Genomic DNA, 22,953 nt, shown 5'->3' on the forward strand with positions numbered 1-22,953 from the left:
TCTATTTCAGCAATAGAAGGTGCCCCTAGCCTGTTTGTTGCAAACCAGCAGTTGGTGTGCTGTACACGATGGACTGGGGGACTGGGTTAAGCTACTCTCTTTAGGTACTTCCCCAGCCCATCATGTACAGCACACGAAGAAACCTGTACCCCCAGCAGAATGGTGGTACATAGGGCTGGATTCTCCATGGTGAGGTCTAGTGCTGAGCAGAATCCTACAGTGCCTGATCACAGCCAGTTCTGGGGCCAGGGTGGGCCCAAGTACCTCATCTACAGTCACTGGCTGTGGTCAGAAACTGATTCTGGGCATCACCATGAAGGATCCAGCCCCACATACCAAATGCTGGGTCATACCTGGAGCTCTGAACTTGACAAGGTCAGTGCTATAGAGGTAGAATGTTGCTCTACCTGTATATGCTGTACCTGAAAATTGTATCAAGGTACATATGTTATGTATGGCCTGCTTGTTGGTGTGGTCTAGAGGGACCCAACACTATTGCATCCAGCCAGAGGGGAGACTGGAACACAAGTCCATCTCACTGGGGCTGCAGGTTTCTATCTTGGCTGAAAACATTAGCCTGGGGCAGGGTCTATACAGTTCTGCCTACAGTTGAGTTTCACTTAGCACAGGCCTGGTGCTAAGTTCCAAGTTAAAATCCTGCATTTATGCCCCTGCCATGCCTTATGAGCAGGTAAAATATTTCTCTGAGTTGTGCTGCCTAAGGTTGGGGGAGAAATGGTAAAGGCAGTTCCAGGATGAGGCTGATGCTGAGCTGAGTCACCCTGAGCTCACACCCTCGGGGACAGTACACTTCCAGTTCCTGCCACAGTGGCAGTGAGCAGGCTGGGACCCAAGCCCATCTCACTAAAGTTGTAGGTAGATCCAGAGGCCCTGTCCATGAGCACTGGCCTGGGATAGGTGCTGCTGGGTATTGGGTTTTACCATGGTGTGCCTGGTACTGGACTCCAAGTTTAAGGCCTACACTCCATTCCTTCCCAGCTTTGAAATGAAACAATAAGTCAGTCTCTCTCTCTCTCTCTCTCTCTCTCTCTCTCTCTCTCTCTCCCTCCCCTCCCCTCCCCTCCTCTCCCCTCCCTTCCCCTCCCCCTTCCTGCTTCCCTGCATGAGGCAAGGGGAAGATGATGCAATAACTCTTTTCTTCCTGCCTCCTTCAGCATCTTTTCTTATTATTATGGTAAAAACAAGTACTGTGATCTATCTCTCCCCTGGTTTATTTAGCTCTTGTGAAAGTAATTTCATGCATGAATAACTGTTCAAATTCATGCTTCTGCAGAAAAGTGATCACTGAAGGGTCTTATGTTACCATTTTGCTCTGCCCCTTTTGGTGTATTTTTTTAAACTAACCCAGTGTTGTTTTTATTGCTGCTGCTGTTTTTGTTGTTGTTTTTAAGTAATTTTTGGGGGTACTGGGGATTGAAACGAAGGGCATTCTAACCTCCTAGTTACATCTCCAGCCCTATTTTTTGAATTGGAGGGCTTCATTAGGTACCTGAGGCTGGCTGTGAACCTTCCATCTTCCTGTCTCAGCCTCCCAATTATAAGTGTGTGCCACCATGCCTGGCGTAAGTAAATTCTTAAAGGGAACCAAAGGTTAGTTCTTGCTAATATTACTCATATTTGGACTTTCTACTGTTTTATTCCAACTCCTGCCCCCCCAGGACTAAAGGGCTCCCTCCAGAGGCTGCAGTTGGAGTATGTGGATGTCGTCTTTGCAAACCGTCCTGACAGCAACACCCCCATGGAAGGTGAGTGAATAAATTTAACAGAGGATTTCACAACGATTGGTTCTAGCTTGAAGGCTTATTCTATGCTCCATAGGAATGAAATATATTCAGACAAATCTGATTGAATCTGAAAAATAAGAAACTTTCTGATCGATACCTTTGGCCTCGGTATTTACCTGAAAGCCAATGCCATGCATACTGGGTCTTCTTTTTCCTTTAACTGCCAAGAGTGTTAGGTTTGTGGCTTCTGCTGGCTACAGGGCTCATTTTTCCAGGTTCATTTTGCTTTTGTGGTTTCATCAACTAAAACAATAAAATTAATTGGAGGGGGAGTTTGGAACCCAACGATCATTATCTTCAAGTGAGTCCTTTGAGGCACTTCCTATCTTATGATGACTCTAAGTCTGATTAGTTTTAAACTTTAATAACAATGCTAAGTGGTGCCATGAGCCTAGGCATGATAGATGCGACCACTCAAAATAAGATTCCATTTTTCCAATAAAAAACATTCTTCCCTGGACCAATGTCATACACTGCTTCCCTAGTGTTTTCTTCTACCAGTTTTGTCTTTTCAGATCTTATATTTAGGTCTTCGTTCCATTTTGAATTGGGTTTTGTGTGTGCATATTCCTACACAATGGAATACTATTCAGCCAGAGAAACAGAACTCTTCATTTAAGTTTGGGTGTTGATCCTCAAGGAACTATGATATTCTAGCTCCTTTTTGTTACAACTGTTAGAAAACCGTAATTCAAGCTTTTCCTTCTGGAAGTTTTCAGAACATTCCTAAAGCCAGATGTTCTCCAGTGTACATTTGTTACCAAACCTAGGATGATTGAGAAAGATGATTTGAGAGGATAATTTAAAAGTATGTTTCAATTAGTTGATATTATAATAAATCATATGGATTATCACTTACCTGGACTGAGAATGGAGATATTTAGGAAAAAGAGGAAAAATGAATGTTTTGATTATTTGAATTTTACAATATATCATGAATTATCAATTCTAAAAGAATTATAATAGTGTAATTCACATAAAATTGCACTGAAAGTAACTTTGTCTTTGATCATTTGAAAGGCAATTCAGAGCCAGGTGCAATGGCACACACCTGTAATCCCAGTTCTTGAGTAGCTGAGACAGGAGGATCACAGGTTCAAGGCCTGCCTCAGCAACTTAGCAGGACCCTGATTCAAAATGAAAAAGAACTAGGGGTATAACTCAGATGTAAAAAGCACCCCTTGGGTTCAATCCCCAGTATTACGAAAAAAGAGAATTGAAGATCTTAAAAGAAATCAAGTGCTGGGAAGATTTCTTTTCGCTATAGGTTGTAGAATTCAGAGAAAATTGTAAATGAGCTAAGTACACATGAATTTTTCTGGGTTGCCTTTCTGACCATAAAAAATGTTATAGAAACTCTTTACTTTGGAATTTGTCTCTTCTCTAACTCCAGAGGGGTGTGTGTGTGTGTGTGTGTGTGTGTGTGTATGTGTGTGTGTCTTTGTGTGTGCCTGTGTGTGTAATTTTCTCCTAGAGTTTTCTGCTTCCTTGATTCTGGGTAAATTGGGAATTTACTATACAACAGTAACAGTATTGGAAATTTTCCATGGAAATGACATAAGAATGTTTATCTTTGTTTAAGTAAGGATTAGATGTTTGATATAGCAAATCATAAACATTTTATTAGCTTAGATATGTCTACTGCAAAGATAAAATGTCAGAAATTTTTCAGTGAATTAAGCTAGTCAGCAAAAGTGTCAAGTAAAATGCCTATTCATGAGATCTGTAAAAGACAGAAGCTGCTTCACATTTTCGGTGCCTACTGATTAGTTTCTTGTTCCTTCTTTGCAATGGTGTCCTTTGCAATCATGTCATATGTGTGTACAGAGTAGCAAACCATGCAAAAAGTTTTAAATTTTTTCCTCATCCTACCCCTGCCTTAAATTTTTGTGATATATATTGTAGAAGTATCTCAAAAAGGAAACATAATTTGCAGTGTGTGTGTGTGTGTGTGTGTGTGTGTGTGTGTGTAAGAAGGAGAAAAGTCTTAAACTATGCAAATACATGAGAAGATAATTGTGTCTCTTATAGAAACACTGATTATATGGTAAAATTAATTAGAAGAGATATTAAAAAAAAAAAGACAGGAGCTTAGAGTTTGTAACTGCAGCCTTGTCTACTGCCGTAATCAGAGAAAATTCACCCTTTCCAAGTTTCTTACATAAAATTCCATAAAGCAAAATAGGAGTCCATTTTAAAATGAGTACTTGGGAGGCTGAGTCAGGAAGGTCCCAGGTTTGTGGCCAACCTCAGCTACTTATTGGGTCCCTCCACAACTTAGTGAGACCCTGTTTCAAAATAAAGAATAAGCCGGGCATGGTGGCACACGCTTGTAATCCCAGCATTTGGGAAGCTGAGACAGGATGATCACAGTTCATAGACAGCCTCAGCTACTTAGTGAGGCTCTTTGCAACTCAGTGAGACCCTGTTTTGAAATAAAGAATAAAAAATAGGGCTGGGAGTGTAGCTCGGAGATAGAATGTCCCTGGGTTCCATCCCCAGTACTGCAAAGAAAGGAAGGAAGGGAGGAAGGAAGGAATAAAAAATAGGGAAGCCGGGCGTTGTGGCGCACGCTTGTAATCCCAACATTTGGGAGGCTGAGACAGGAGGATCGTGGTTCGAAGCCAGCTTCAGCTACTACTTAGTGAGGCCCTTTGCAACTCAGTGAGACCCTGTTTCAAAATAAAGAATAAAAAATTGGGACTTGGGGTGTAACTTGGAGGTAGAATGCCCCTGGGTTCCATCCTTAGTACCACACACACACACACAAAAAAAAAAAAAAATAGGGGTTATATCTTGGAGATAGAATGCCCCTGGGTTACATCCCCAGTGCTGCAAAAAAAATAATAATAAATAATAAAATGAGTCACTGTCCACATTCAGAAGCATAATGAAGGGTATCAAGCAATGGAGATTCACCACTTGTTGATAAAGTCAAGGGACATGGCATTTGTGGCAGGCTCAGTTTGTACTAGAAGGAGCCTGCTGTCCACCACCCTCTAATGAGAAGTTGCCTCAGCAGGCTGGCCAACCTCTGAGGCTTGGTCTCTTTAGAGGACTTAGCAAGGACGTTCCATGGGCAGTTCTCACGTTCAGACTGAAATGGCTTCCATGTGAGTTTCCCCAGCTTCCAGAAAATGTTACCCACAAACTTACTGCACTTACTTGTTCCAAGGTAAACCCAATGGACACACTGGAGTTTGATGCTAGTCTCTGAAACACTTTCTTTACTATTTGGTTGTTGTTGGTTTTTTTCTTGTTTTTGTTTTTGTTTTTGCTTTACTCTAATGAAAGAAAACGCTAATTTGGAAAATAGAAAAAAGAAACAGGAAATAAAGATCTAGTGATTGCCAGGTGGACTTAGGTGTGTTTGCTCCTCAAAAGATGGGAAACAGAATAGTGTCTTAGCTACTTCTGGATTTTATGTTGTTAAGACTCATTTTTGCAATAGTTTTGTAAATTGTACGTATGTAAATGATAGTTGCACATTTTCAATGAGGTGTACTTTAGGAGATAGACCTCCTTAACATTTTCAAAAACAGTACGTAAGGTAAATGTTATATAAAATAAAAATTATCCTTGAAAACTCTTCAGGAACTCTTTGTTAGTCAATGTTACTGTAAAAGCTTTAATTATTATTCAACCTCTCTGTATATAGTAATGAAACCATCATCAGATACTGTCCAGCACCTTTTTTCCCCTCTCAACGGCAGAGAAATCTTTAATATCATTCACGTATTTCTGTTTTGACAACTCACATTGGCTGTTTTAGGCTCCATTCCTATTGAATGTTTATTGCATCCATTCCTATTGAATATAAATGTGATGCAATAGTGATTGCCAAGCACATATTGTTTAATTTTTATGCATTATGCCTACATATATAAAACAACACACCTTCAATACTTGTAGATCATTTTTATTGATTTTAGCCATTCCTCATCAACTCCATGGAGTCACGATACAATCTAAAATACAATTTTTTCTGAGGCATTTATTTTAAACACAGGACCTGAGCACTTTTCAATCTAGAGCCAGCCCACGGCAGCCCATGCCCATCCCCATCAACGATTACCCAGGATAGAAAAATTCACAACTTGGGGAGAGATACTAGATTCATGCCAGTAGCAACAGTAATGTATACGTCCACATTGCATACATCCAAGACATATTTTAAATACCTTCCATTTAAACGTGATTGAAAGCCAGGTGTGGTGGTACACGCTTGTAATCCCCGCGCTTGGGAGGCAGAGACAGGAGGATCGCGCAGGTTGGAAGCCAGCCCCACTGGCTTAAGAGACCCTGTTTCCAAAAATTAAAAAAGTATAAAAATAGGTCTGGGAATGTAGCCCGGAGGTCGAAGGGCTTCCAGGAACCCCAGTACCACCAAAAAAAAAAAAAAAAAAGTGACTGAAATGCCATCCCCATTCATGTGATGTGTACTAGGAAGCAAGGTTAAATTTGAAGTATTCCTAAGTTAAACCAAGATGACTTTCATCTAGTTCCTTATATCAATCAGCAGCCCGTTCAGCTGCAGTATCTTCTCCCCAATATATCAGCATCCTATATCAAATTAGTCATGGCCTCCCATTCTTCTCTAGAAAATCAATGACAAAAAGCAATTCTATTAAGAGAACAGCAACAAAGTCTACATACAGTCAGTGGCGAATGCGCTGGGATATTTCGTTTGCAATCTTCAACCACTGAACAAACATGACTCAACATTTTAGGACGCTGGGAGATGTTCCTGACAGCAGAGACAAGCCTGTGTACTCTTTCCTCTGTCCTTCTTGTTGATTTTTTTTCTAGCTCACCTAGTAGTAAGTCGTTTTTCGTTCACAGCATCTGCCATGCCATCTGTCTCTGCTACGATATCTGGCAACGATGGCATGTTTTCCAATCCTAGAAAAAAACCAGCCCCACATCCTGTTTCTTTTTTTTGATGACGCCGTATCCCTCCCAGTAGAATTACTGATAGTGTCTTGTGCTCTGAGAAACTCAGGCTCTTCTCACTTTCCTAAGACCCAATGTGTATTTCACAATCTTCTCTTGAGATCACGGGACAAAGGAAGTTCAGGGCAACTGACGTCATGCTGGAGGTGGATGGAGCATGTGTGTGCCCAAGGACCCATGCTAGGAGGCGCTGGGTTTGGTTTCTGTCATTCCCAAATGCCAGGCTAATTTCCGTGCTTTGGGGAGGAAGCGGTTGAGCACGACTGGGAAAGGAGGCGCAAACTGCACGCCATTTGCAGATACAGCAAAAAGAGGAGCAAGACTCGTGTTTATTTATACAGCTCTCAAAATTGGTTGATTGGATAATGTGATAGGGTTTTTCGGTTAAATTAAATTCTTATTAATTTTTTATTTTAAAATACTTAAAAATTGAGTCTTCTTACTTTTTTTCTTCTTCTTTTTTGTGGTGCCAGGGATGGAACCAGAGGCTTTTTACCTTTGGGCTACACTCCCAGACCTATATTTGTATTTTATCTGGAAACAGGGTCTCACTAAGTTGCTGAGAGCCTCACTAAGAAGCTGAGGCTGGCTTCAAACCTGAGTAATCCTCCTGTCTCAGCCTCCCAAGCGCGGGGATTACAAGCATCCATCACGCCCGGCTGAGCCTTCTTACTTTTTATTTAAGTTTATTGACAAAATTAGTTAAGCTCTTAGAATTCCTGGGTCATTAAGCATTATTCCCATACTAATTATAGTTCAAATTATTTATTATTTTCTTGCAGGCTAGTATAGATCTAAAGTGACTCAAATGTCTTAATTTCAAAAAGAGTGGTAAAGAGCCAGGCGTGGTGGCGCACGCTTGTAATCCCTGCACTTGGGAGGCTGAGACAGGAGGATCGCGCAGGTTCGAAGCCAGCCTCAGCTACTTAGTGAGGCTCTCAGCAACTTAGAGAGACCCTGTTTCCAAATAAAATATAAAATACGTCTGGGAGTATAGCCCAGAAAGGTAGAAAAGCCCCTGGGTTCCACCCCCAGTAGCACATACACACACACACACACACACACACACACACACACACACACAAAGAGTGGTAAAAACCAAAGTTAGAAATATGAGGTCAGACAACCCATTCTGTAAGTATTTACTTCTTATAAGCTTTTTTTTTTTTTTAGTGTTACCATGTACAAACAAAAATCTATGAATATTCAAGAGCCTGGGATGTCTAGTTATCTAATGGTAACTCAGGAAATGCCAGAAAGCAGAAAATATTGCAGCATCCCACATTGTTAATATTTTATCTACAGAACACTGTAAAATTTTCAGAACACAAATTTTTTTTTTTTTTTTTTGGTGGTACTGGGGGTGGAACCCAGAGGCCTTCTACCTCCGGGCTATACTCCCAGACCTTTTTTATTTTGGAAACAGGGTCTCACTAAGTTGCTGAACGCCTCACTAAGTAGCTGAGGCTGGCTTCGAGCCTGTGTGATCCTCCTGTCTCAGCCTCCCAAGCGCGGGGATTACAAGCGTGCGCCACCATGCCCGGCCAGAACACAAATTTAATCACCTAAAATCTAGAAATATCATTTAATCCCAACAGATAAGCTCATCCGCCTTTGTTTTTTCGTTATCTTCCCTGAAAGATGCCCTCAACCTGTCCCCAAAAATAATCGTAATATTTAATGAGTATTATATCTAATTAGTAATATAATCACAGGAAGAGATCTTCTGCAAGTACAAAAGCATTGCCCAAGAGAATACAATACATGACACCTAGGCCATTTAAATTTTGCATTAGCCACATTTTAAAAAATAAAAAGAAGTCAATGAGATTAACTATGTTTATTTTACTTAACTCTATATTTCAAAAACTACTTTTTCAACATGTCAGTATAAGACTATTAAGGAGATGGTTGACATTCTCTTTTCATACTAGATCATTGAAATCTATTGTGCACACCGTCATTTGGATCAGCACATATATAACTAGCAGCTCCTGAATTTGACCACACAGTTCTGTAAATGTGATTTCCAGTCTCACAGAATCCCAGGCATGCAGTAGGTGCTCCATAAGTATTTACTGAATGAACAGGTGGTTGATTGGATGAATGCGTGGACAAGGGTTTGAGAGACTGAATGAATGGAATACTAAAGTTTAATAGAAACAACCTCAGTTTTTCCACTTTAAAACCTCTCTAGGTTTCCTAACGGCTACAAAGATTCTGATAGCTGGTCTAGGTCAACATGTTTCAAGGTGATGCTGAGGAAGACAGACATTGTTCAGTAGCCTCAGGACAAGAAATGGGACCCTTACATCCCATTTCTTATTGACAGCAGCATCTAGGTGCCACATGGCTCTCCAGAAGCCTGACTGTGTGATACCTAAGAGAGGCAGAAGTGAAGAGGGATGGCTCTTTGATGGTAGAGTTGTCCCTGAGGATCAGTACATCAAATCAAAATCATTTGATGCACCTCATTTATGACTCTGGCTGGGTTCCTCCTAGGGCCTCTGGTGGCCATCAGATCAATTTAATCTCCTGACTTGAAAGGCTGAGACAGCTGAGTTTTTAAGAAATTAATTTGGAGAATATGATTTTCATATCCAAGAAGGTGAGCCAAACTCTACCAAGCTCAGGGCCAAGAATTAAAATTGTGTTCCAATTTTATTAAAGCAGTTTATTTCCTTTTTAACCAGGAACTCACCAAAAATGTTTATTTATACTTTATCTTTTGCAGAATCTGTCATGTTGTAAAAAGAGAATCTCATTTCATTCATCCTAAGAATCAACAATGGGAGGGGGGAGGTTGATTCACTTCAAGTTCTTTCTGTTGATGGTTCAGCTCCAAGTTTCCGTACACTGAGAGCCTCCTCTTCAGTATTTCTGAAGAGTAGACTGGGCATTAGCGGGACATAGATTCCAATTCTGACTTTGCCACCAGTCAGACTATATACCCAGGTGAGTTTCTCTTGTCTGAATGAGTTCACACTGTAGACATGCACCTACCTTACAGTTGGGGCAAAGCAATAGATGCCCTTTTCTAGAGCCCATATAATGCGCATGCATATAAAATTCACCTTCCTCAGCAAGGCATAAGTAACACAGCTAAGTCCCATGATGGAAGTTGCCACGCTGTGTTGACACAATGGCTCAGGTTCCTGACTCAGACTCAAAGAGTCTGTTAGGCCTGTTGAGAGCCATTTCTGGAGTTAATAGAGCCACACCACCTTCTGGATGTGGACCACTCTGATCTGCGTGTGTTAGGAACAGAGCCCTGGGTAACAAAATAATGTCTTTCTTTGGATTTTTTTTTTTCCAATGTAAGAATGGGAGCTTTGGAAAAATCACCTCCACAAGTACATACTGAAAAAAGATTGCAGCTGGGAGTGGTGGTGTGTGCGTGTATTCCCGGCAATTGGAAGGCTGAGACAGAAGGATCACGGTTCGAGGACAGCCTTAGCTACTTAGTGAGGTCCAACTCAGTGAGACCCTGTTTCAAAATACAGAATAAAAAATAGGGCTGGGAGGTAGAATTCCCCTGGGTTCAATCCCTAGTACCTCAAAAAAAAAAAAAGTTAAGATTGCAAAGGCTGCCAAAAATACCAAAAGAGCTGGCTTTAAAGGAACTATATTCTGCAAGCCACAGTGTAGTCCTATGGTGCTTCATTTTGTGCTTTCATTGGAAATCAAAGGTTCCCAACCTTGAATTGATCTGCCATAGGATCTGGCTATCTTTCTAAAGGGGTTGAAATCAGAGAACTACAGTAATATATGCATGCCCGTGTTCATAGCAGAACAATTCACAATAGTCAAAATATGTAACCAACCCAGGTCTCCATTGACAGATGAATGGATTGCAAAATCATGGGAAATACACACAATGGAATTCTACTCAGCAATAAAGAAGAACAAAATCATGTCATTTGCAAGAAGATGGAAAGACCTGGAGAACATTATATTAAGTGAGATCAGCCAAGCACAGAAAGAGAAGGGACATATATTTTCTCTAATATGCCCAACTAGGGAGCATTGGGGATACCAGAGGGACTTCAGATAATGGAGGGGAAACCTCAGCAAAGCTAGAATGGAAGGATAGGAGAAGGAGAAGGCTAAGGTTGATTTGTGGATGAGCTACATTCAAATATGTGTAACAGTGTGAATGAAGGTAGCATGGTCAACCTGGACACTCATTGTTGGGAGGGGGGAGGGAAGGTGAAGGGTGGGAGAGGACACCAAGCACAGTCTGAATGTATGCCATTTTCAATATGATCCACCAAATAATAATAATAATAATAATAATAATAATAATAATAATAATAATAATTAAAAGGTAAGTATTTTCTAGCATTAAAAAAAAAAGATTCCCGCCAAGAATGGTGGCGCACGCTTGTAATCCCTGCGCTTGGGAGGCAGAGACAGGAGGATCTCAGGTTCAAAGCCAGCCACACTGGCTTAAGAGACCCTGTTTCCAATTTTTAAAAAGTATAAAAATAGGTCTGGGAGTGTAGCCCAGAGGTAGAAGAGTTTCCAGGAACCCCAGTACCACCACCAAAAAAAAAAAAAAAAAAAAAAAAGATTCCCAACCTCATTCCATAAAGTCTTGATTAGAAGGGAAGATCCTGAGAAAGGACATGCTAATATTCAAAGTGGTTTAGCTATTTTCAATGAATAGCTTTTTTTTTTCTTCTCCTCCCCTCTTTTGACTCTTCATCTGACAGTGAAGACAGAGAGGTTCAATCCCAGCCTGAGTAAGATACCAAACAGCAACCACGTGACCATGGGCTTGAAGCCTATCACACCTCCTCAAAACAAGTCTGTGAAGAAAGGGAATTTTCACTTCTTCTTTCCCGTTCAGTTGTTTTTAGTTAATAAGCAGGTGGGAGACAGGGCTGCTTCTGCTCAGCCCAGCTGCCAGGTGAGAGCAGAGCTGCTTGGTGTTCTGGGCTACCGGTCTGTGACTCGAGTGTTCTTTCTTCTGTGGGAACTGTCACTTCCCTGGAAGATCCTGGAGTTATGATAAGATTTAACCCCATGTTCTGAGGGCTCGCTGACTCAACCCCAAGAGGGTTCATTTCTGTAAGCCCCTCACGGTGCCGCAGCCCCTCTGCGATGGCAAGCGAGAGCCTGGAGATGGGCATCCCCGTAGCCTCTGATGCTGACTGTCAAAGTCCAGACACAGCCCTTGAGGTTCAGAAACGTACAACCAGTGCTAGTTTCCCCAGCCCAGAGTCCAGGACTAGATTCTCACCGGGCTCTCAGTGCCCTCTCCACCACTTCCTACCTAAGCACCCTAATGTGGAGTCAACTCCCTTCCCTCAGAAGTGACTGCCAAAGCAAGCTATGCTAGGTAATCCACTGCAGGATAGGAAGAGAACATCACTAGCCTATTTATTATCATCTTTTAAATATTTTTATCTATTGTATATATTTTATCTATTTTAAGCCTCTCAATAATATCATTTCAGACATAAAAAGTAATAAAAATCATACCCCCCCAAATCCTAAATACTTCTTACCCAGATTCACCCAAATAGTAACATCTTCCATGACCATTGTATGATTATCAAAATTAGGAAGTCATCATTGGCTTCCTAATATCATATATACAGTATGAAATGAGCCTCAGATCCTATTCATGTTCCTCCACAATACCCTTTCTGGTCTCAATTATGCAGTTAGTCACCATATGTGACCAGTCTTCATTACGATGCATCAGTTCCTCAGTCTGTCTTCATCTTTCATAACTTCGCTACTGTAGGAGACCATTGGCCAGTAAGTTTGTAGAATGTCCCTCAATTGGGTTTTTTTCAAATATTTCTTTGTGATTAAAATTCAAGCCCCCACTCTCGCAGGAGTTCCACAGAAATAATGCTGCATCCTTTCAGTGTATGGTACCAGCCAGGGCAGAATGTCTTTTTTTCTTTTTCTTTTTTTTTACACTGATGATGTATTTCCCCAAAGTACAAGAAAGTGTGCTGTGTGTACAGAGGGGGTATGGGAGGCGAGAGGGAAGCTGGACCAGCCAGAGTACATATGAGACACTGTCCTTCTATGCCAGTCTTACTCAAAGCCTTGTAAAGAAAAAGTATCATCATTGCTTTACAGCTATATTATGGTATAGAACAGAAAGTTTAAATGCATTCTTATCATAAAGGCAAAGCTGCCTGATGCTGCTTTTGTGCCACTGCAGTGGATCCTGTAATAGAAGCTCTGCTTTACCGTGAAAAAGATGGCTAAGTCCTTCCTTAGCAAAAAAAGAAAAGTCTAATGGAGAGAACAAGGGAAAACAGCCATCTCTGGGTGTGGGTGGGGAAGAGTCTCCAAAAGGGAAGAAGGAAGTCCCCAGGGAAAGAGACTAAGGGCTCAGATCCCAGAAGATATCCATGGAACAATGCACCTCGTACAAGAAGGAGCACAGGCCTCCCAGGGCCGACCCACAGAGCCAGGCCAGCCTCTGCCACATCAACTTTAAAAGCTTCTTTTCAGTTAGTACCAGATACCTGGCCAAAGATAAGTACCTGATCAGACCTAAGAATCCAATGGATCTGAGGCTGCCAGCAGGTTCCATTAGATGTAGGGGTAAAGGGCTTAATAATATCGTTAAGATTAAGATGGCTCCTTCCAGACACCTTCCTGGCAGAACCAGAATGGAAGGAGCAATAAAGATTGCTTCCTATTGGAGCATGAAACTGGATTTGCCAGGAGAAAATCTCATTAGGGTCAATACGCTTTCCTTCTTATCAATCTCTGCCAAGTTGTTTCCTTTATTCTACCATCCACCAGATAGCATTCCTTTTAAAATAAAGTTAAAAGCCTGTCCCAAGAAGCTGATGCATAGACACTTGTATAAATAAAAAGCTCCAGACAGGATAATCGAAAAAGAAGCTATCTGTCAGGATTCCACATCTGTCTGTCTGACCGATGAGGATGATATTTCACACAATTGTAAAGACCAGAAATTTAAGACTTGAGTCAGGTATCTGTTAATTCAGTGACAGATGTTCCCAAGTATAAAAATAACTGTTCCACTGATAATGGGCATAAAAATATTAGGTGCCATGTAGAACCGTTTGGTTTGACTAAATTTGCTTTTAGCAGCTCAATGAACATTTGGAAGACTGTTTTTTTAGCTAGTGTTGTGCCTAATAGCATTTCCTTTTGACATGCCCAAAGACTGGTTTCTTTGGTTCATACAAATGTTGTTAACCCTCTATGTGCTGCAAGTGACATAATTTAAAAAGTAGGCATGAAATACAAATGGGGGGGGGGAGTGGAAAAGATATTTTACTTCATTTTGTTTGAACACGGGATTGGAAGGCAGGGTTGGGTATAGAGGGACAATTCAAAACTGACTTCATTAAGCTGTCATCTTTCTGAGTCTTGATTTATTCAAACACGAAATAAGAATATGATAATACTACTTCATAATACCATAGTAAGACATAAATGCAATGATGTTGGAAAAACTCCCAGCACAGAGCCAGCACCCAGCAAATACTCAGTCGAGTCAACCCCCTCCCTGTGTGTCCCTCTGCAGCTGTGTAGCCCAGGAACCCAGCTCCCTGGCACGGCCCATGAGACCCAGACAAGCATGGTGGACATTGTCAGCTGTCTGTACATCCGCCACTCTGGCTTCTTAGCTATCCAGATTTTCATGTGCATGATGACTCCTACCCCAAGACAAGCTGGCTCCCTCTCCCCTGCTGGCCCTCAGTTCTGGGGTAGATTCTGGGTTGTAAGCCAGAATCTTTTTCTTTGCCTTTGGTCAAGTCACTGCTTCATGTGAAGCAGCCCATTTCAGTAAATCTCAGGGGTCTTGACTGGAATGATGAGGCAAAGGACGCTGCTGAATCTTCAGATGGAAGCAGAGCCTCAGAAGCTACCCACACTGCGCTAATGTCCCAAGGAAACCACTCTCCGGATCCGGACAGTAGAGCAGAAAGCTAGGAAAGAGTGTGACTTGTAAGAACAACTGTTCCTCAAGCAAATGTAACCAGGCTCCCGCTAACAAAGCCCATACGTCTCTTTAACAGTTTTAAGGACTTTCAATTGGGTTTTCAATGTCCTACTCCACTAAAAATAGGAACCCTAATTGATTGATACTCCAAGAAGTTAGACACACTCACTTCTCAGGGGAAAAAAACCCTGCAACTCAAAGCTCAAGAGGGTCAAAATAAAAAGCTTATAATTCTTGAATATAAAGTATTTAGACCTTTTAAATATAGTTAAATGAGGATAATTTATAACTTCTATCATATCTACGTGCTGCTCATTAGGTTTTACTGTCACACACCAGGATTACCTTCTGCCATAATTATTTCTGATATACAAGAAGGGTTTCACTTAGCTATTCTAAAATTAGGATAAATTGGTTCTATCAAATACACCTACTTGGTAGGTTAATTTTCTTATATATATTTCTGCATACATTTTGTCGATTACCCATCTGGTATATTCACTGGGGAATATCAGGTTATTCAAAATCAGATGTTCATGGAAATATCATCTATGCAGTGAGGAGCCATTGGTAATCTAGGCCGCGATGAGCCATTGGTAACACCTGCTTTGATAATTTTCTGGGCCAAAGCATCTTGGCCATGTTCTACGATAGAACTCATGGGGCTTAACTGACTACATACCAAATATACTAGCAGGAACCACAGTCGCTGGCTCCCATAAGAGAAGAGAGCCATCCAACCAGGTGAGCGTCCTGCACAAAGCCATCTCCATTACCTTCCTTTGATTTCTAAACTATATAGAGTTCTTCTCAACACAGAACACCAGTGAGAGGGGAAAGACTAAATGTATGAGCTTCCCTGTGAACTCCCACCCTCTGCTCCAAGAGGGCGTTGTCCACCAACAAGGAAGAAGATGAATCAAAGGGAGGGGAGAGATCAAAAGCCAGTATAGGCAAGACAAGAAACCTATACAGCGAGTAGGATTGATTTATTTTTAATGTGCAAGGACTGTAAGAAATTACATTGCATTATCCTGAAGATTTTTTTTTCGGTTTTATCATTTTGTCTCTGTGTCCCTATTCATTTGAGTGTATTTCATCAAAATACTAATTTCTATATATTTGTATCTTTAGGCCTTAGAGTTTAGTCTTCATAAAGTGTAACTGTTTGCTTACGACTTTCAAAGTTCCAGGGACATTTCCCATTTAAAGTTTTATATGAGCTACCACTTTTTTTTTTATATGAGATCCAATTTAAAAATGTAAATACTTTAGCCAGGCGTGGTGGCGCATTCTTGTAATCCCAGCATTTGGGAGGCTGAGACAGGAGGATCGCGGTTTGAGGACAGCCTCGGCTACTTAGTGAAACTCTTTGCAACTCAGTGAGTCCCTGTTTCAAAATAAAGAATAAAAAATAGGGCTGGGGGTATAGCTAGGAGGTAGAATGCCCCTGGGTTCCATCCCTAGTACCGCAAAAAAAAAAAAAAAAGTAGTATCAATTCCCTTAGCATAAGATGCTTATTTTTAAGTAAGCTGCATCACTGAAAGAAGCCTGTCACTTTTGACATTCAGTCAAAATCTGGGTCTGAGAGTGAGCAGCCAAGCCCACATTCTGCTTACTTGTGACCCAGGCTGTGCTACTCTTTCGGATTCACAAGGATCTACACACATCATCTCCCATCAGGCTTTGAAGGAATTTCATTGGCTCGATCCCGCCCTCACTGTACGGACGGGAATGGAGGACCCAGAGAAGCACACTGACTTATGGCCTCTACCCAGGGCACGCTGTACGCCGAGGACTCAGGAAACAGACAGCAGCTGCCTGTGGCCCTGGGGGGCGTCACAGGGTTAGAGAATGAGGATTCAACCTGGAAAAGAGTGCAGAAGGAGAATGTAGCAGTCTTTACATAGCTTTGACAGCTTTCGTCAAACTTTTGAGATTGAGAACTAAAAATTAATAAAAATAATAATTTAAAGGCCTCATCCCAGGTCACTGAAGGAGGCTAGGACCCAGACCTCTGTATTTTTATCAGGTTCCCTAGGGCTTTCTGATCCATTCGGAAGTGTGTGTACATATGTGTGTGCGCGTATCATAGTGACTGCACAAGTACTAAGGCAAATAACCAAAGTAAAGGTTACCGTCAAGTGGGAAGCATTAGGTCAGATGAAGGCAGAAGAGGAAGTAGAGGAGGAAGTTTACCCTGGAATGGCTCACTTGCGGAGGGTGTAAAAAGGTGGTTCTCAAACTTGAGGGTGTATCAGAATTGCAGGAGGCCTGGTTAAAGCACAGACTGCCAGGTCCCACACCCAGAATTTGTAGTCTGCTAGGTCTGTAGTGGGACTATAGGATTTGCATTTGTAACAAGAGCCCAGGTGCGGCCCTGGGGGCTGCACTGCGAGGCCATTGCTGTAAACAAGCGTGGTGGTTCGAAACTCCAACTCCCAACTCTGGCTATACACGAGAATCATCTCGGCTGTTTCTGAATACAAAGGCTGGGGCCTCACCCCAAGACTCTGACACAACAGAACAACCGTGAGCTCAACATGGCTGGTTTCTAAAGCCCACACCCACCACAGGTGTTGCTAGGGTGAGGCGGGGCTGGGTACCCTCCGGGCTGAGCCTTCTGTTAGAGTGGGGAGTCTGGGCAGGGGCTCAGGTTAGGTCCTGAGGTCGCGGATTTAACTACGTTGGTCTGCGTGTCTTTTCGCAGAGACCCGTGAATGCGGTGCGCTAAATGATGTCTCTAACGTTTCTTGTGCACGCAGAATTGTTGCTCTGTCTGAGATACTTTTAAAAAAAAAAACGCAGTTCTGTGGCACAGTGTTATTATCTAGGCCCTGTTGGTTTTTCTTTCAACAATGCCGCCCTCTAGTGTCCTGACATATTAGAAGCATGTAAAAAGCCACCTCAGCTATCAGCATGACTGTCTCCTGTTAGCTAGCTAAACAATCAGGGAATTTTCCTCTGATATGAAAAATAGAGAGGGGGAAAAAAGAGCTAATTTAATATGAATGAAATTAAATTTTAGTCTGGGGACAATATGAACTTCCAGCTGCAGCCTCTCCGAGGACAAGAGCTTTCCTAATCCACCAAGCTTCTCGGTAGAGTCAAAAGACAAACGAGCAGTAAGGACGAAGGGCCCTGGGGAGGGCTGGGGCCTGCACCTCACCCTCCCGCCGTCTCCTTTCACCTGGTCACACTTAAGGAGCCTGGACACCATCGCGAGCCCCCGGGTCTCCCACGATGGGTTCTAGAGTCCGAGTTGGGCACTTTGCCCTCCTCGGGCTCCTCCTGTGGAGCCCTCCTCACCTTCCTCGTGGCCCCTTTGTCATGACTTCTTCTTTCCAAGTCACCCCTAAGGCGCACAGGTGTACTCTCTCGTCTCTCATCTCTACAATAAAGATGAGATCTCCGTTGATCCCAAACACCCCGCCAACCACTGCCCTGCTCTTCACTGGCAACTCTGATCTCTGAAGCCCCCTGACCCACCATTCTGCCATCGCTCCAGCCTGGCCTTGGCCCACCGCACTGACACCAGAACCGCTCCCCTCCCAGGCTGCAGCCACCTCCCTGTGTCTGGCCATACCCAGTGGATGCTCGGCTTGCATCCCTCTGACTTGGATGTTTGCAGCATTTCACCCTGTGGCCACGCTCCTTCCTGAAGCACCCTCTGTTCTTGACTCTGAAATGTCCCTCCCTCTGGCTCCTGATTTCCCAGCAGGAGGCACATTGTCCTCTCTCTCTACCCTGTAACACCCCCCACTCCCGCTCGCAGAGAGACCTCTTCTCCTTTTTCTCTACAGACTTCCCTTAGGTAGGTTCATCCATCACCATGAATACAATCCAATACAGACTGGCAGTAGTATATATACCACATCCCACCCACATTGCTCCCCACCCCATGTATACAACTGTATGAACCAGATCTCTCTCCTCTAGCATCTCAGAGGCATCTCCATTTTTCTCACGTCAAATGAAGACCCTTGATGATCCTGTAAAATCCTGTTCCTCCCTCATCTCTGTAATGGCCAGACAACTGGGAGGTGGACTTGATCCTTCCTCATCTCTAACTCGCCACACTCAGTCTCTGTCTCTGCTACCATCATCCTATGCCAAGTCCTCCCCTCCTCTTGCTGGAACACTGAGGTTCCTTCCGGATCTCCCTGCCTCCCCTTCACTATGGCTTCTCCACAGCACAGGCAGAACTGGTGTTCAGAAATGTAAGCTGGGATAAGATTGTAACCGAGCAGGGGTTTCCTAGGTTCCTGTCTTCCGAAAGAAAGATTACCTTCAAGAGACCCAGACAGGATAAGCATAAAAGTGACTGGACAGATTTAAGAGAGGAGACTGTGTTAGAAGAAGAGAATATGCTCCAGAGGGCGAGTCCATTTACTACCCTGAACGCACCCCATCTCGTCTGAGTTCGGAAGCTAAGCAGGGTCAGGCCTGCTTAGTCCTTGGATGGGAGCGGTCCATTTGAAGAGTAGAAATGGCAGCAGCATCTTCCACGTGGTGAGTTTTAGAGTTGATCTGAAAACCTTCCCCCTCGGGTTTTACGTATCTGGGGCATTTATTGCTAGTCTGTACCACAGCTCAGTGAGGCTCTGCTGCTTCTGCCATATTGGAATATTTCCCATTGGTACCTACATGAAACACATGGGCATAGTGCTCCGCTCCTGTTCCAAAGCTGGAAAGCCCCTTAAGCTTTTACACCTGGCTCCTTTGAGATGTTTGAAGATAGTATCTGCCCATGTGGTGGTTCATGGGTAAGGTTCTCCATCACCCAAGGTGAAATGGTTTATGGGTAAGGTTCTCCATCACCCAAGGTGAAATGGTTTATGGGTGAGGTTCTCCATCACCCAAGGTGAAATGGTTTATGGGTGAGGTTCTCCATCACCCAAGGTGAAATGGTTTATGGGTGAGGTTCTCCATCACCCAAGGTGAAATGGTTTATGGGTAAGGTTCTCCATCACCCAAGGTGAAATGGTTTATGGGTAAGGTTCTCCATCACCCAAGGTGAAGGGCTTTTTCTCAGTCCCAGTAGAAGGAACCTTATCCTCACCCTTGCTCATTTCTGTTTAAGTATATAATAGGATATGTCATTCCTTTGTCTACAAAACATTAGACACTGAATAACATACAAACAACATGGTCACCTTCTACCGACTTTACCTCATACCTTTGTCCTCCTTACTAGGCGCCTGCTACATGGCTTCCTCCCAGTTGCTGGAATTCACTAAGCTCTTCCTAAGACCTCTGCATGTGCTGGTCCATCTTCCTAAACTTCTCTCCCGGTGTTCTTCACATGACTGGCTCCTTTTAATGCCCAAACATAACTGCTCGGTGAGACCTTACTGGCCCTGACCACCAGCAAGGTCTTCCCTTCCATTCCTGTGTGAGCCCTCTTTTGTTTTCTTTACAGCACTTCCCATTTTGTGATTACTTATTGACTTCCCCTTCTTTCCCATTCGACTCTGAACTCCCTGAATCTGGGAACTCTGTGTCTGCTTTGCTTGCGATGACCCCAGCAACTGGCACAGTACCCGGCAAATACTGGATTTTTTTTTTCTACAAGTGTGTTGAAAAAGTGAGTGAAGGTGCAGGAAGGGTCACACTGCAACTCCACCTCCACTGCCCTGGCCACGGCCTTCAGGGACTCATGTGGACAAGCCACTGTACAGTGCTCCCCACCCTTCTTACTTGACTTCAGAGCCAGAAACAAGGGGAGCATCCCGAGTCCTATGTATTCTCTCTGGCCTTCTTTGGTGTTTACCAACATGTTTGGCTTACCACAGCATCTTCAGAACCCACAACAGCAGATACCTAATAAATCCTATTGATGAGATGAACTTCCAGCTCTGAATGAAACAGTTTGCAAAGAGAAAGGGACCTGGTGCCACAAGATGGGGAAATGATTCAAATAATAATTTTCAGCTTCCAGAAAGGCCTATCAGAGGCATGTGTCCATCTGTATGTCAAGAGAAAAAAAAATTTTTTTCTTACAACTTTTTTTTAATCACATTTGTTTCACAAAGAGAAAAGAAACTTCATAGTTTAGTTTTCTGTATATAACCTGATATTTAGGAGTTTTTTTCCAAGAAGGAAAATATTTAGCTTATAAACCAAATTCTACTTCTGTTGGGCAGACAATAATGAATGAAAGCATTCCCATCTCCCAAACAAAGAAAACAAAGACAACTTAAAATAGCTGCCATAAGCCAAACAACAAAGAAACTGAGAGCCTGACACCAGCCTTCTCATTCCAGATTCTGTCCCTCATCATTTGTGATAGTGTTGGCTCATGAGAAATAAAAACAAGAATAAACCTTCCCCAACTCTACTTTAAGACAAAGATTCAGTTCTTCTGAAGGATATTTTAACCTACTGGTATGACCTGGACAGAGAGAAGCCCAAGGCTGGTGACCCCTCGAGAATGTCAAATGACCTGGCACCCTGGGAGTCCAGCTGACTTGCTTTGTAGAAGAAATCCAACCCCTGCCTGTAATTTTCCCTCAGTTGAACTGGAGGCCCTGCATGTTCCTAGTTCTGTATCACATCTGGCTGGGGCCAGAGAGGATCAGCCAGGCTCCACCCCCCTGGGAGGGGATTTGTTTTCCTGTTTAGGAAATGTGATGTCAAGCTGAAAGAGGCTGATGAGCAAGCAGGGTGGGCTGCCAGCAGGCCCTGGCAAAATCAGTTACAAGGGTGTCTTAGAACAAAATGTGGCTCAGAGTGGTCAAGGACAGGGCGTGTTGCTGCAGCTACGGAGCCTGTGTGGCTTCAGCTGTTTGTTCAGCATTTAATATGTTTATCTTTCTGCTAAACACATTGTTAGTGAGTCATCTGTATTAAACAGCTACTCGGTGTGAGGCCCTGCAAATCCAACAGACAGAGAAGGACGGGCCTTCATCCTCAACGACCTTACATTCTGCAAAGTCAAAACAAATGCTCTCCCTCACTTCTCACTTTAGTGAGCAAGGTACTTGGGTTCAGAAAAAGATTCATCATGTGTTCTTTTATCAGACCCAGAACCAGCAAGCAATACAAGTACCAGAAATACTTTTAATACCGTTTAGTATATTGTTGCTGCAGACTGAAAATGGAATATCAGTTTATCCAGAAGTCTGGTCAACCTGTAAACCACCAATATTGCACGTTAGACTATTATGTTGACACCAAGGTGGAGATAATCGTGGTTATCAAACGAGTAAATCCCGTATCACTTTGAAAGGTAGAAAAACTCATGAAGTGCTGTTTGGCTTCCACAGAAATTGTTCGAGCCATGACACATGTGATAAACCAAGGCATGGCGATGTACTGGGGTACCTCGAGGTGGAGTGCCATGGAGATCATGGTAAGTTAGCGTCTGCTTTCAAATGGGCCCCCCGTAACCTACTGCTGTTTTTCAGATGCCATGTGTAGGTTGCGAGATCTTTTGCAAACTCCTCCCACAATCACTATGGCACTGGAAGTATATGATTGATTCTATCATCAGTGAGGTGGAAATTGGGGGCTGGATCTCATCAGTTCCGAATACAACAGAGAGAGATAAGGTCTCCAGTGGGAATTGGATTTTAGCCCATTCTTTGATGGCAGGAGTGAATTTCCCAGCTAATGAGCTGTATAAACAGAATACTCTAGTTTTCTTATTTAAAAAAGACTATATTAATGATAATTCTGTTTATAATACACTAATTAAATATCCCTTTATATTTATTCTAAATTTTATCCTTTTAGGAGCCTAAAAATGGTTGAACTACATTTTCTTTATGATAGTCCACAATTCACATTTAATTTGCCTTGGACTGGACATGGTTTAAATCCTCCCAAAGAATAATAATGATTCCCCACATTCAGGATGGTGCTGAGTGAAGCTGACAGTCACACTTTGCTCATTACTTGGCATCCCACGCACGTGCCTGGGTTTGTACTGACCTCACTGAAATGAACATTTCACATGCAAATGAATCACAGCGAGGCCTTCATGCTCATCAGTATAAATTCAGTTGCAATCTCATTTCTCCCTAGGAAGCCTATTCTGTAGCAAGGCAGTTCAATATGATCCCGCCAGTCTGTGAACAAGCTGAGTACCATCTATTCCAGAGAGAGAAGGTGGAAGTCCAACTGCCAGAGCTCTACCATAAAATAGGTAATCTTCAAAATTGCATCTAGCGAGTGTTTTTAACAATGGGAGAATCAGTGATTCGGAAAAAAAAGTGTTAGTAAAATGCTTTCCTAAA

At 42.7% G+C, this 22,953-nt stretch overlaps 1 protein-coding gene across 5 annotated transcripts in view; it reads left to right on the top strand.

Annotated features, from left to right (window-relative positions):
- KCNAB1 (potassium voltage-gated channel subfamily A regulatory beta subunit 1) overlaps positions 1-22,953 on the top strand; it is a gene marked incomplete at both ends in the record, with an annotated part of 333,646 nt that overhangs the window by 293,267 nt on the left and 17,426 nt on the right. For 3 of the 5 annotated variants that reach the window (XM_080696894.1, XM_080696895.1, XM_080696896.1), the window contains 3 exons: positions 1,680-1,766; positions 21,982-22,067; positions 22,742-22,862. In XM_080696894.1, coding sequence (XP_080553020.1) covers positions 1,680-1,766; positions 21,982-22,067; positions 22,742-22,862 — 294 coding nt within the window. The remainder of the gene's footprint in view (positions 1-1,679; positions 1,767-21,981; positions 22,068-22,741; positions 22,863-22,953) is intronic. The other 2 variants (XM_080696897.1, XM_080696898.1) reach the window with 1 other exon arrangement.

The sequence above is a fragment of the Muscardinus avellanarius genome (assembly GCF_963383645.1).
Source record: "Muscardinus avellanarius genome assembly, chromosome: 5".
NCBI lineage: Eukaryota > Metazoa > Chordata > Mammalia > Rodentia > Gliridae > Muscardinus > Muscardinus avellanarius.